This window comes from Salmo salar, chromosome ssa04, assembly GCF_905237065.1.
Source record: "Salmo salar chromosome ssa04, Ssal_v3.1, whole genome shotgun sequence".
In the NCBI taxonomy this organism is placed as follows: Eukaryota; Metazoa; Chordata; class Actinopteri; order Salmoniformes; family Salmonidae; genus Salmo; species Salmo salar.
In genome coordinates, this window is record NC_059445.1 from 64,527,983 (window position 1) to 64,541,705 (window position 13,723).

Genomic DNA, 13,723 nt, shown 5'->3' on the forward strand with positions numbered 1-13,723 from the left:
CCCAGAAAGGAAACGGTTCGTTTGGAAAACACACATTTCTCAGCCTTAACGTATAGGTCATGCTCCAGCAGTCTACCAAGCACCTTGCGCACCAGGGACACATGCGCGGAGCGGGTGGCGGAATATATCAGAATGTCATCGATATAGACAATCACGCCCTGCCTGTGCAGGTCCCTGAGAATCTCGTCAACAAAGGATTGAAAGATGGCTGGAGCATTTTTCAACCCATACGGCATGACGAGGTAGTCATAATGGCCCGATGTGGTACTAAAGGTGGTTTTCCACTCGTCTCCCTTCTTGATACGCACCAGGTTATACGCGCTCCTGAGATCCAGTTTCGTGAAGAACTTTGCTCCGTGAAATGATTCCACCGCCGTAGCGATGAGAGGTAGTGGGTAACTAAACCCCACCGTGATAGCGTTTAGACCTCTGTAATCAATGCACGGACGCAGACCTCCCTCCTTTTTCTTCACAAAAAAGAAACTCGAGGAGGCGGGTGAGATGGAGGGCCGAATGTACCCCTGTCCCAGGGATTCAGTGACATATGTCTCCATAGCCGCTGTCTCCTCCTGTGACAAGGGGTACATGTGACTCTTGGGAAGCGCAGCGTTAACCTGGAGGTCTATCGCACAATCCCCCTGTCGATGGGGTGGTAATTTAGTCGCCCTCTTTTTACAGAAGGCGATCGCCAAATCGGCGTACTCAGGGGGAACAAAACAGATGTAAGAACACGTGACCAACAGGGGGTTCTGGGTGAATCTGGTGCTGACTCACCTGGGGTGACCGAGAAGTGTTCTGCCTGCCCTCTCGACTCCCAGACTGGCTCCTCCAGCACCGGTCGGCCGTGTGTCCTCTCCGACCACAGCTGGTGCAGGAGGAGCCAGCTCCTCCGGTGCCCCTTGGCACGGCCCCCCCTACCTCCATAGGGGTAGGGGCGGGGGTGCACGGAGGTGGAACGGGCAGGACCCTCTCCGAACGCCCGCGGGCAGCCAGCAGATTGTCCAAACGAATGGACATGTCGATGAGCTCGTCCAGGGATAGAGCGGCATCTCGACAGGCCAGCTCCCTGCGGACGTCCGCCCGGAGACTGCATCTATAGTGGTCTATGAGGGCCCTGTCGTTCCACCCCGCCCCAGCAGCCAAGGTCCTGAACTCCAACGCGAAGTCCTGAGCGCTCCTCGTCTCCTGCCTGAGGTGGAACAGCCGTTCACCCGCCGCTCTTCCTTCCGGAGGGTGGTCGAACACGGCCCGAAAGCGGCGGGTGAACTCTGGATAATGGTCCCTCACCGAGTCTGGGCCATTCCAGACCGCATTAGCCCACTCCAGAGCTCGGCCCGTCAGGCAGGAAACGAGGGCACTCACGCTCTCCTCTCCTGAGGGAGCAGGTCTGATGGTGGCCAGGTACAGCTCGAGCTGGAGCAGAAATCCCTGGCACCCAGCCGCCGCCCCATCATACTCCCTCGGGAGCGCCAAACGAAGCGCGCCTGAGCCAGACGTAGTGGGGGGATGAGGTGGCTGCATCGGAGGAGCCGGAGGTGGAGAGAGGAGACCACTTCTCTCCCATCGGTCCATCCTCTCCATCATCTGGTCCATCGCGGATCCTATGCGGTGGAGGACCGTAGTGTGGTGGAGGACGCGTTCCTCCATCGAGGGGACAGGGGTGGCCACTGCTCCTGCTGATTCCATGCCTTTTCGTGGTGCGGGATTCTGTAACGGATTGGCAGTCGTGGTGAAGGAATGAGTCACAGGAAGCAGCGAGCACAGGGTAGTGGCGTATTTAATGTACACTCACTCATCAAACAAAATACTCCCAAACACAGGGGAGAAAATACACACGGCGTAAAATAGCGCCGACACGAACATGAGCCGTCACAATAGAAATAATCCCGCACAACACGGAAGCGGACCAGCTAACATAAATAGCCCCGCTAATTAACCAAACTAAACACAGGTGCACAAAACCTAAAAGAAGGGAAAACCAAAAAGGGAATCAGTGGTAGCTAATAGGCCGGTGACGACGACCGCCGAGCGCCACCCGAGCAGGAGGGGGCGCCACCGTCGGTGGGAATCGTGACACCTTTCCCTTCGTCAAAGGTACATAATGGATTTTTAAAAGTGTTGTTAACCCCGAGATAGCCCGCTAATATGACCCATAGTAGGGAAGAACAATTCTTGAGTGCAATTCAATCTACAGTACATCTACACCACGACATGAAACATTGATTTGAACCTTCTGACCGACTAGTGGGTCAGGTGGCGCCCCACTGTCTGATTCATATCGCTTGATTTCTGATGATAGTTGTCAATTCATATTGACTGATTGCAATTGTATCCGGTGATAAAGCACCCACAAGCTACCGGTGGCTGAAAACACAATCGTCGCGGGACTAAGGAGTAACGAATTTCCGGGAAGGGTGGTCCATTTAAAATTCATTCCTTCCTCTCTTGCTGCTTACCCTGCAAGTGTAAATTCGTCAGACGTCATAAGTGTCCACTTCATTTGAGGGATGAGGGGAGAGGGTGTGTCTGTTAAGTGTTTGGAATGCAGCCTAGGTGAGCACACAAAAATAATGAATTATCTTGGGATCCTGGAGTCCCACGTCAAGCTGCTCTCCAAATTCGCTGCAAAACCACTATTCTACAGCCCATTATAAACATATAGTGGCCCACTAGATTGAATACCCTGACCTGTAGGATAATAATACATTACAGTGGGCAAGTGAAAGTAAATTATAGGCATATCCAATGGCTGCGGGAAGAATGAACAATGAAGCAGTGGTTTTACCAGTGGTAAGTGACCGTGGGAGGAGAGGAAACTTCAAGTGCCACTCCAGCATGCGCAAACCAGCTAATCTGCAGTGCTGTTTGAATATCTTCATTGACGGATTCTCCCTTTCTTGAAATAATCATTGATCTGACATTACTTTGTTGGTAGCCTAGCATAACATCTCCTTTCACTATCTATCTATTGGTTTTCAAGGAGGGAGGAATGAAGGATGTATAGGTTATGCCAAAACAAGGACATTGTCTCTGTTAGACTATTTGTTATACCGCTCATTTTGGCTACCACTTGTTAACCACATAGATGCTAGTGGCTAGACCTGTTGGCTGTTAGGTTTTAATAATGGGGTGGCAGGTAGCCTAGTGGTTAGAGCGTTGGACTAGTAACAGAAAGGTTGCAAGATCGAATCCCCAAGCTGAGAAGATAAAAATCTGTCGGTCTGCCCCTGATCAAGGCAGTTAACCCACTGTTCCTAGGCCGTCATTGAAAATAAGAATTTGTTCTTAACTGACTTGTCTAGTTAATTAAAGGTTAAAACTTTTTTTTAAATAATAATAATGGGACTTAAAATGACTGTCACAGACGAGGCTTTACCCAAACCCTGTGCCCCTGCTCTGTGGCTATGCAAGGTCCAGGACAGGGGTTCGGGGGAAGCCCGCGCAATCCTTCTCCGTGACCTACATTCACAAGATAATAAACATAGGCCTAGGAGATAGCAAATATAAAGACCCGGTCTATCTAAAAAACTGGAGGCCCCTTACACTTCAATGTTGTGATGCAAAAATACTAGCAAAATGCATAGCACTCAGAATTAAAAGGGTTTTACCAGGTATTGTTCATCCTGATCAGACAGGTTTTTTACATGGATGATACATTGGAGATAATATACGACAACTATTAGAAATAATAGAACATCATGAAACACATAAGAAGCCAGGAATGGTATTTATAGTGGATTTTGGAAAGGCATTTGATAAAGTAAGACTGGATTTTATTTATAAATGCCTGGATTTTTTCAATTTCGGTAATTCTCTTATAAAATGGGTAAAAATAATGTATAGCAACCCCAGGTGTAAAATAGTAAATAACAGCTACTTCTCAGAGTTTTGAATTGTCAAGAGGAGTTAAACAAGGGTGTCCGCTGTCACCATATCTATTTGTTATGGCCATCGAAATGCTAGCTTTTAAAATCAGATCCAATAACAACATTAGAGGATTAGAAATCCAAGGCTTAAAAACAAAGGTGTCCATGTATGCCGATGACTCAAGTTTTATATTAAGTCTGCAAGCTAGATCCCTGCAATGTCTCATTGAAGATCTAGATAACTTTTCTGTACTCTCTGGACTAAAACCGAATGATGATAAGTGTACAATATTACGTATTGGATCCTTAAATACAACTTTTACATTACTTTGCAGCTTACCTATAAAATGGGCTGATGATGAAGTAGACATACTTGGTATTCATATAACAAAAGATATAAATAAGCTCTCCACAATGAATTTCAATAGAAAACGTGTAAAAATAGACAAGATCCTGCAACCATGGAGAGGTAAATACCTGTCTATTTATGGAAAAATTGCCCTGATTAACTCCTTAGTCATTTCTCAGTTTACTCACTTACTTATGGCGCTGCCTACTCCTGATGATTCGTTTTTCAAATCATATGAGCAAAACATATTTCGCTTTATCTGGGACGCTAAACCAGACAAAATAAAACGAGCCTATCTATATAATGAATATGAATTGGGTGGGTTGAGATTATTAAATATAAAAGCACTTTCTCGTTTTCTCTCTCTAAAAGCTTCACTCATTCAGAAGTTTTACTTGAACCCTAAATGGTTCTCAAGTAGATTAATAACAAAAGCTCATCCATTCTTGAAAAATTGCCTTTTTGCCATTGTGCAGATTGCCATGTCTCATTTTCGATTAATTGAAAATGATACTTTTTTCAGAGTATCTGTCTTTTTCAAACAAGCATTGCAGATCTGGCTACAATTTAAATTTCACCCCCCTGAAAAGATAGAATGAATATTATGGCTGAACTCAAATGTGCTGGTTGATAAAATACCTGTATTTATGGGAAAGATGTTTGAAAAGGGTATTTTGTTCTTAAATTATATTGTAAATTGTAATGGTAGAGTTATGTCCTTCATGGAGTTATCAGAATTGTACGGGAAGGTCTGCTCAATCCAAGAGTACAACCAATTGATTACAGTATGGCCCCAAAAATGGAGGAGGTGGGTGGCAGCGGGAGGAGGTAAGGGACTGGTCTGTCTGCCCAATATAAAGGATCAAAACTGGCAGAGGAATAAAAATAGCATAAATAGGAAAGTATGCCAGTTTCATTTAAGGACCAGGATGTTGACAACTGTGCCATACAGATTGCAAAATAGTTGGGAAGAGATTTTTGATGTACCGATTCCATGGTACAGGGTGTATGAGTTGATTATATATAAAACAACGCAAGATTCAAGACTTTGTGCTTTTCAGCTAAAATGATCATATAGAATTCTTGCTACCAACAAAATGTTGAATATTTGGGGCATAAAATCATCAAAGCACTGCAGATTTTGTTGTGAGGATACAGAATCAATAGACCATTTATTTTGGTATTGCCCTCAGGTAGCCTGTTTCAGGTCTCAGGTTCAGGAATGGCAAGAAATGCATAGCATTGATCTAAAATTGACCCTAGAAATAGTACTGTCAGGAGATCTGGTCTGTCAGTTACTAAAATACTAATACTCTTAGTAAAAGTATTTATCTTCAACACACAATCTGTAGATTCTATTCGATTAGATAGATTGAAATTGTCGTTAAACATCATAGCATAGTTGAAAGATATGTGTTGCGTAGAAACACGAAGTGTGTGGCCAGCAGAGATAGATGGGATGGGCTGAGGGAAGCTGAGGGTTGGTATGTGGAATTGGAGACAAGTGGGAGTGGAGTTGCTGTGTGAGAGAGAATGACGGTCAAAAGATAAAGGGGGAAAAAAAGTCTAGATAAAACATAATAAAAGTACATTTGAATGACACTAAGTGGCAGTGTTTTTACAACTAATGCCGGTTTGCCTGAGGCTGATGCCGGGCAGGTGTTTGTACACATGCATGTACACACACTCTCATTCAAATAAACACATACAAGAACACACACATACATGTAATAGTGCCAAACGTGCACACAAACATATAAAGTAGGCATTGCTGTTATGATTTCAGTTGTCCTTGATGTCCTTTGTTTTAAATGTATTTATTTCTTATATTTTTTTTTATATTGTTGTTTGCTGTTTTCTTCTGTCTTTTCCTTTTTTCTCTTTAGTTCATTATCTTGGTTGTTGGTGCATTGGGGGGTTCTTGGGGGTGGGGAATGGAATTACTTGTATTTGTATTTTAAATATTCTGGTGGGGGGGGGGCTGTGGGAGGGGTCTCGAATGGTTGAGGGACAGCTATTGGGGATCTGTGGGGGGATCTTGGAGGGTTCGGGTTTCACAAGATTGTGATCATGAAAAAGGAAACTATGACATATATTTTATATCACTATCATGCACACGCACCCTCACACATAAGGATGTCTCTGTTGCGGAAAGACTGATACATGTTTGATAGTGTCTTGATGCTGTATTGTTTGTCCTTCATGTTTTAATACTTTAATGTTACCCCTTCCTTGTGTTTTTTGTAATAAATAATTATTAAAAATAAAAAACATAGGCCTAGGAGACTACTTCATTGGATGTGTAGCCTATATAAAACACCATGCTATTACTCACAAATGTGTAAGTTAACCTTTTGTTTCGACATATAGGCTGATGGCCTGCCTAGCTGTTACTCTCGAAAATATACTATCCACGGTGTTGGCATACGCAGGGTATTGAGGATAATATTGTAGCAAATTCGAAGGGCACCATGACAGGGACTGATGCATGCAACTCCATGTCTCTTCGCAGTCTGACAACGCACCATGGCCGTTAGAATGGTATTGCTTTGGGGATGCCGTGTGTGTGTGTGTGTGTGTGTGTGTGTGTGTGTGTGTGTGTGTGTGTGAGAGAGACGCCTGTTTGAACGAGTGTCCCCAGCTCAAGGTACACCTGTGTCACTTTAACTCTACCTACATGTACATATTACCTCAACTACCCCGACTAACCTGTGCACACGCACATTGACTCTGTACCGGTACCCCCTGTATATAGCCTCGCTAATGTTATTTTACTGATGCTCTTTAATTATTTGTTATTTTAATGTTTTACTTATCTACTTTTTACTTCACACTTATTTTTCTTTACTGCATGGTTGGTTAAGGGCTTGTAAGTAAGCATTTCAGTAACTTCTACACCTGTTGTATTCGCGCGCATGTGACAAATAAGATTTGATTTAATGATCATGCTTTTTAATGAACTTCTTGATATGCCACAACTGTCAGGTGGATGGATTATATTGGCAAAGGAGAAATTCTCACTAATAGGGATGTAAAGAAATTTGTGCACAACATTTGAGAGAAATAAGCGTTTTGTGTGTATGGAACATATCTGGGATTTTTTTATTTTAGCTCATGAAACATGGGAACTACACTTTACATGTTGCGTTTATATTTTTGTTCAGTATAGATCATTTTAAGATTTGTTATATTCACCAGTTGGGGTCTCTATAAGCGTCATTATGAGGTCCTAAATCTAGCATGAAAGTGCATCCTTGTAACTGTGTGGGCTAATATAGTGAAAAGTTTGCTTTGGGGTAACTTGAGCAAATTTAAGTGTTTTCTTCCAAGGTGTAAAGCAAGGAATTATCGCTGGGATGTGAGGGCCAGGCCTATGTTAAAAGTTTTTTTTAAAGTACAAAGTGTTTGTTAGGTGTTAAGCCTCTGTAAACAGATCCTTAAAATGTTTTAACTAAAAAAGGGTTTTGATTGTGTTTGTGATATAAAGATATATATATATAAGATATATAAGGCCAGCTTAGTGATGTGGCTCCCAAGTTTAAAAAGGAGCTACGCAACCTCATCGCAACACTGCTGCACCCTAACAGCCTGGCTGAGAAAGAGATCAACGGCAACAAAGTCACCTGCAGGGGACTGCTGGAGTTCTTCAAGGCATACATCAAGATCTACCAGGGTGAAGACTTGCCACACCCGAAGTCTATGCTGCAGGCCACAGCAGAGGCCAACAACTTGGCAGCCGTGGCAGCGGCCAAAGACCAGTATTACAAGAACATGGAGAAGGTCTGTGGGGGAGACGTTCCCTATGTGGCTCCTGCCTCTCTGGAGGAGAAGCACCACTTCTTCCTCCAGGAGTCCCTCCATGTCTTCTCCTCCACCAAGAAGATGGGAGGGCAGGAGTTCTGCGACCGCTACCGAGACCAGCTTGAGGCCGAGCTGGTAGAACTGTGGCAGTCTTTCAGTAAGCACAATGAGTCAAAGAATGTCTTCAGTGCATTCCGGACGCCCGCAGTGCTTTTTGTCCTTGTGTGCTTCCTGTACGTGCTGTCAGGGCTGTTGCTCTTCATCGGCCTGGCTACAATTGCTTTGATATGTGACTGTGTCTTGGGCCTGGCCATGGTCGCCATGCTCACCTGGAGCTTCATACGCTTTTCGGGAAAATACCGGGGGCTGGGTGGAGTCATCGACCAGACAGCAGGCATCATACTGCAGCAGGCCACTGTGGTATTGAACAAGTCGAGGCCAGCTGTGGCTGAGATGAGGAAATCCAGCTAGATGGCCTTGACCCTATTAATCTTAATGCAATACAACATGCGCACAACACAAGCACACATCCCAGCACTAAAGCCTTACCATGCTACCCAATGGAACCAACATACAAGGTGCTGTTACAACACCAACAGATGATTATAATGGCAGTGGGAGGTCAACATGATGCACATTCACCAGCATCTTTTCAATCGCACAATTTTACACTGCATACAAAGGTTATATCAGCGTCTATCTACATAAAGATGAGACCGTAGTCTTACAGAGTATCTGGGGCAAGGTGCATTCTCAGACCCATGGGGTTGTTTATTCCCCTGGACCTGTTTTTAAAATTGACTGACACTGCCATTCTCACACACTTCCCCTCATTTATAAAGACAACCCAGTGATGTTTACGTAGAAACACTAGACCCAAGTATTGTATTATTGGACATGCCATGGATTTGAATGCATCATAATCTATGTATCCTTTGTGACCAATGCTTAGTACTAGGAGGCTGGCCAGGGCGCTTTTAAGTCATGTTAGACTTAAGCAGTGTATCCTCCTGATGCAATTTACCTATGCTGTGCTGTAATGGGGTATACCAGTTATACATGTAGCCAGATCTTTTTTACTTAATGCTGGTCTCTTTATACTGCTCTGTGGCCTTGTGCACATTCCTTCCCATTCCCAGTTTTGCATTATGCACCTTATTTGCTTCCCCTTATCCATGTCAGGTATTCCTTGTACTGCTTTCTCTTCTTTCTTGATACCACGATTGGTGATTCTAAAACACAAGCCCACTTTAAAACACAAGCCCACTTGGCTGTGCAAGTGCTAATGCATTCCACTGTTATCCTTTAATTTTTAAACTGCTTCACTGCTTGTAACTTGACCAAAATGTCATATGGTACATTACTTCTGAACTTGGAAGGTTGGTTAAGAGATGTTAGTTGCACTTGAGAAATAAATGCTCCAAAGATGTTATATGTAAGATTTTTCAGAGGAACTTGTGATCATTTTGATTTTATGGGAACCGTTTTCTTAACTGTTTTGTGTGTAAGCAGGTGATGGGTATTGTGAGGCGCTTCAGTGACCTGTCAGCCAAAAAACTACTTATAAGCATAGAGGTACAATAAAAGGCAAGATACCTCTTCCTCAGAATCCAGATAAATCAACATAGTTCTAGAAGTTCCATTGTACCTGGGATAGGATAAAGTAATCCTTCTAAACCCCCTTAAAAGATTTAGATGCACTATTGTAAAGTGGTTGTTCCACTGGATATTATAAGGTGAATGCACCAATTTGTAAGTCGCTCTGGATAAGAGCGTCTGCTAAATGACTTAAATGTAAATGTAAAATATACATGGTTTTAAAAAGGTAGCGGCTTAACTTGCTCTCTCTCACGGCTCTACTATATTTCCCTTGACAGAGTGATGCTGAATGAAAATATGTATCAACTTACCCAACTCTACCCTACTCCCATGTCTGAATCAGTACCTGATCAGCAGAAAGAGAAGAAACCAGAAATGTTTTGTTACTCCAGGAGTGTAATTGAACAGTCCTGATCTACAACAAGGATGATGGTTACAGTCTAGCCTCAAGAGGGCAGCATTTCACTACAAAAAGGACAACAATCAGCAAGGACATACAAGTGCAAAACTGTAATGCTGCCTGAAATCAACAAAATAAAAACAGAGACACACTGGCAAGGAAACACACCCTAGATGGGAAGTAAACTTGAGAGGAACCAGACTCTAGAGGGGTAGCCCATCTTCCATCTGGATTGGCCAGGTGAGGAAAATGTTCGGTCCGTTTACAACTGGGCCAAACATCATGTTTCTGTTTTGATTGATGAAGACATACTGTTTTTAAATGTGAATATGATGCCCCACAGGCTCTAAGCCAATGGTAAACAAGTTGAGCCACTGAATAAAAGGCATACAAGAAAAGACGCGCCAATACTATGCTACTCCACCTATACATTACATCCCAATACCGAAGTGTGTCCGGTCACAACTTGCAGACTTGTTTACGTTTTGTTGCCTATCTTACTTTGCTACCTGACTACTTCACGGTTTTTAATTTTTCATTACCGTATATTTTTAGTTTTTCCCTCACTCAACTTTTTCACCCCGGAGGTTTTATCTGGACATGGTTCGTCAGGACTTCAAACAGCCGAAGCTAAGTAACATTAACATGATGCCTTCTAATTGCAGTCGCTGTACTCATAATATACAGGAGAACGATCGCCTTACGGCAAGGATAGCTGTGCTGCAAGCCCAGCTTCAGACGCAATCGTTAGGCAAGGGTAATTTTAGTGTAGGAAAAGATGAAACAGCGTCTGTGCCACCAGTAAGTACAGATAGTAACGTTAGTATAAACCCCGCAGCCTGACAACTTTCTCATGGCTTCTGGAGGGAAACGCTGTAGGAATGCTCAACCGGTGTCGCTTATTCAGTCGACAGAAACTTTCAACCGGTTCTCCCCATTAAGCGAGTCGGAGTCGGAGGCCGAAACTTCTCTGGTCTCTGCTCCTCCCGTTGTGGGGTCTGAGACGCCGAAGCCTCTCACCATTAGCTCTGACAAATTGAAAACCCTAGTCATTGGCGACTCCATTACCCGCAGTATTAGACTTAAAACGAATCATCCAGCGATCATACACTGTTTACCAGGGGGCAGGGCTACCGACGTTAAGGCTAATCTAAAGACGGTGCTGGCTAAAGCTAAAACTGGCGAGTGTATAGAGATATTGTTATCCACGTCGGCACCAACGATGTTAGGCTGAAACAGTCAGAGGTCACCAAGCGCAACATAGCTTCAGCGTGTAAATCAGCTAGAAAGATGTGTCGGCATCGATTAATTGTCTCTGGCCTCCTCCCAGTTAGGGGGAGTGATGAGCTCTACAGCAGAGTCTCACAACTCAATCGCTGGTTGAAAACTGTTTTCTGCCCCTCCCAAAAGATAGAATTTGTAGATAATTGTCCCTCTTTCTGGGACTCACCCACAAACAGGACCAAGCCTGGCCTGTTGAGGAGTGACGGACTCCATCCTAGCTGGAGGGGTGCTCTCATCTTATCTACGAACATAGACAGGGCTCTAGCTCCACAATGAAATAGGGTGCAGGCCAGGCAGCAGGCTGTTAGCCAGCCTGCCAGCTTAGTGGAGTCTGCCACTAACACAGTCAGTGTAGTCAGCTCAGCTATCCCCATTGAGACCGTGTCTGTGCCTCGATCTAGGTTGGGCAAAACTAAACATGGCGGTGTTCGCTTTAGCAATCTCACTAGAATAAAGACCTCCTCCATTCCTGCCATTATTGAAAGAGATCGTGATACCTCACATCTCAAAATAGGACTACTTAATGTTAGATCCCTCACTTCAAAGGCAGTTATAGTCAATGAACTAATCACTGATCATAATCTTGATGTGATTGGCCTGACTGAAACATGGCTTAAGCCTGATGAATTTACTGTGTTAAATGAGGCCTCACCCCCTGGTTACACTAGTGATCATATTGTTGCTAACATTTATGATAGCAAATTTAAATTTACCCCCCAAAAAACAACGACGTTTTCGTCTTTTGAGCTTCTAGTCATGAAATCTATGCAGCCTACTCAATCACTTTTTATAGCTACTGTTTACAGGCCTCCTGGGCCATATGCAGCGTTCCTCACTGAGTTCCCTGAATTCCTATCGGACCTTGTAGTCATCGCAGATAATATTCACATTTTTGGTGACTTTAATATTCACATGGAAAAGTCCACAGACCCACTCCAAAAGGCTTTCGGAGCCATCATCGACTCAGTGGGTTTTGTCCAACATGTCTCTGGACCTACTCACTGCCACAGTCATACTCTGGACCTAGTTTTGTCCCATGGAATAAATGTTGTGGATCTTAATGTTTTTCCTCATAATCCTGGACTATCGGACCACCATTTTATTACGTTCGCAATCGCAACAAATAATCTGCTCAGACCCCAACCAAGAAGCATTAAAAGTCGTGCTATAAATTCTCAGACCACCCAAAGATTCCTTGATGCCCTTCCAGACTCCCTCTGCCTACCCAAGGACGTCAGAGGACAAAAATCAGTTAACCACCTAACCGAGGAACTCAATTTAACCTTGCGCAATACCCTAGATGCAGTTGCACCCCTAAAAACATTTGTCATAAGAAACTAGCTCCCTGGTATACAGAAAATACACGAGCTCTGAAGCAAGCTTCCAGAAAATTGGAACGGAAATGGCGCCACACCAAACTGGAAGTCCTCCGACTAGCTTGGAAAGACAGTACCGTGCAGTATCGAAGAGCCCTCACTGCTGCTCGATCATCCTATTTTTCCAACTTAATTGAGGAAAATAAGAACAATCCGAAATTTCTTTTTGATACTGTCGCAAAGTTAACTAAAAAGCAGCCTTCGCAAATGGAGGATGGCTTTCACTTCAGCAGTGATGAATTCATGAACTTCTTTGAGGAAAAGATCATCATCATTAGAAAGCAAATTACGGACTCCTCTTTAAATCTGCAAATTCCTCCAAAGCTCCGTTGTCCTGAGTCTGCACAACCCTACCAGGACCAAGGATCAAGGGAGACACTAAAGTGTTTTAGTACTATATCTCTTGACACAATGATGAAAATAATCATGGCCTCTAAACCTTCAAGCTGCATACTGGACCCTATTCCAACTAAACTACTGAAAGAGCTGTTTTCTGTGCTTGGCCCTCCTATGTTGAACATAATAAACGGCTCTCTATCCACCGGATGAAAAAGCCAAATCTCTCTTGAAAAAGCCAAATCTTGACCCAGAAATTATAAAAAACTATCGGGCTATATCGAATCTTCCATTCCTCTCAAAAATTTTAGAAAAAGCTGTTGCGCAGCAACTCACTGCCTTCCTGAAGACAAACAATGTACACGAAACGCTTCTGTCTGGTTTTAGACCCCATCATAGCACTGAGACTGCACTTGTGAAGGTGGTAAATTACCTTTTAATGACGTCAGACCGAGGTTCTGCGTCTGTCCTCGTGCTCCTCGATCTTAGTGCTGCTTTTGATACCATCGATCACCACATTCTTTTGGAGAGATTGGAAACCCAAATTGGTCTACATGGACAAGTTCTGGCCTGGTTTAGGTCTTATCTGTCGGAAAGATATCAGTTTGTCTCTCTGAATGGTTTGTCCTTTGACAAATCAACTGTAAATTTCGGTGTTCCTCAAGGTTCCGTTTTAGGACCACTATTGTTTTCACTATATATTTTACCTCTT

General features: G+C 43.6%; 1 protein-coding gene across 1 annotated transcript; it reads left to right on the plus strand.

Moving 5' to 3' along the window:
• The first annotated feature begins 3,351 nt into the window (after nucleotides 1–3,351).
• On the plus strand, nucleotides 3,352–9,788 carry LOC106603650 (atlastin-3-like). The gene is made up of 2 exons (XM_045716260.1): nucleotides 3,352–3,424; nucleotides 7,727–9,788. The coding sequence occupies exons 1-2, from the start codon at nucleotides 3,352–3,354 to the stop codon at nucleotides 8,485–8,487; spliced, it is 834 nt and encodes a 277-aa protein (XP_045572216.1). The 3' UTR covers nucleotides 8,488–9,788.
• The last annotated feature ends 3,935 nt before the right edge of the window (nucleotides 9,789–13,723 follow it).

What these genes read in the sequence shown, in the direction of transcription:
- LOC106603650 (XM_045716260.1), top strand. Translation starts at nt 3,352, where the DNA reads ATGACTGTCACAGACGAGGCTTTACCCAAACCCTGTGCCCCTGCTCTG. An exon ending in ATGCAAGGTCCAGGACAGGG is followed by an intron (nt 3,425 to 7,726) that starts GTTCGGGGGAAG and finishes AAGATATATAAG; the next exon opens with GCCAGCTTAGTGATGTGGCT.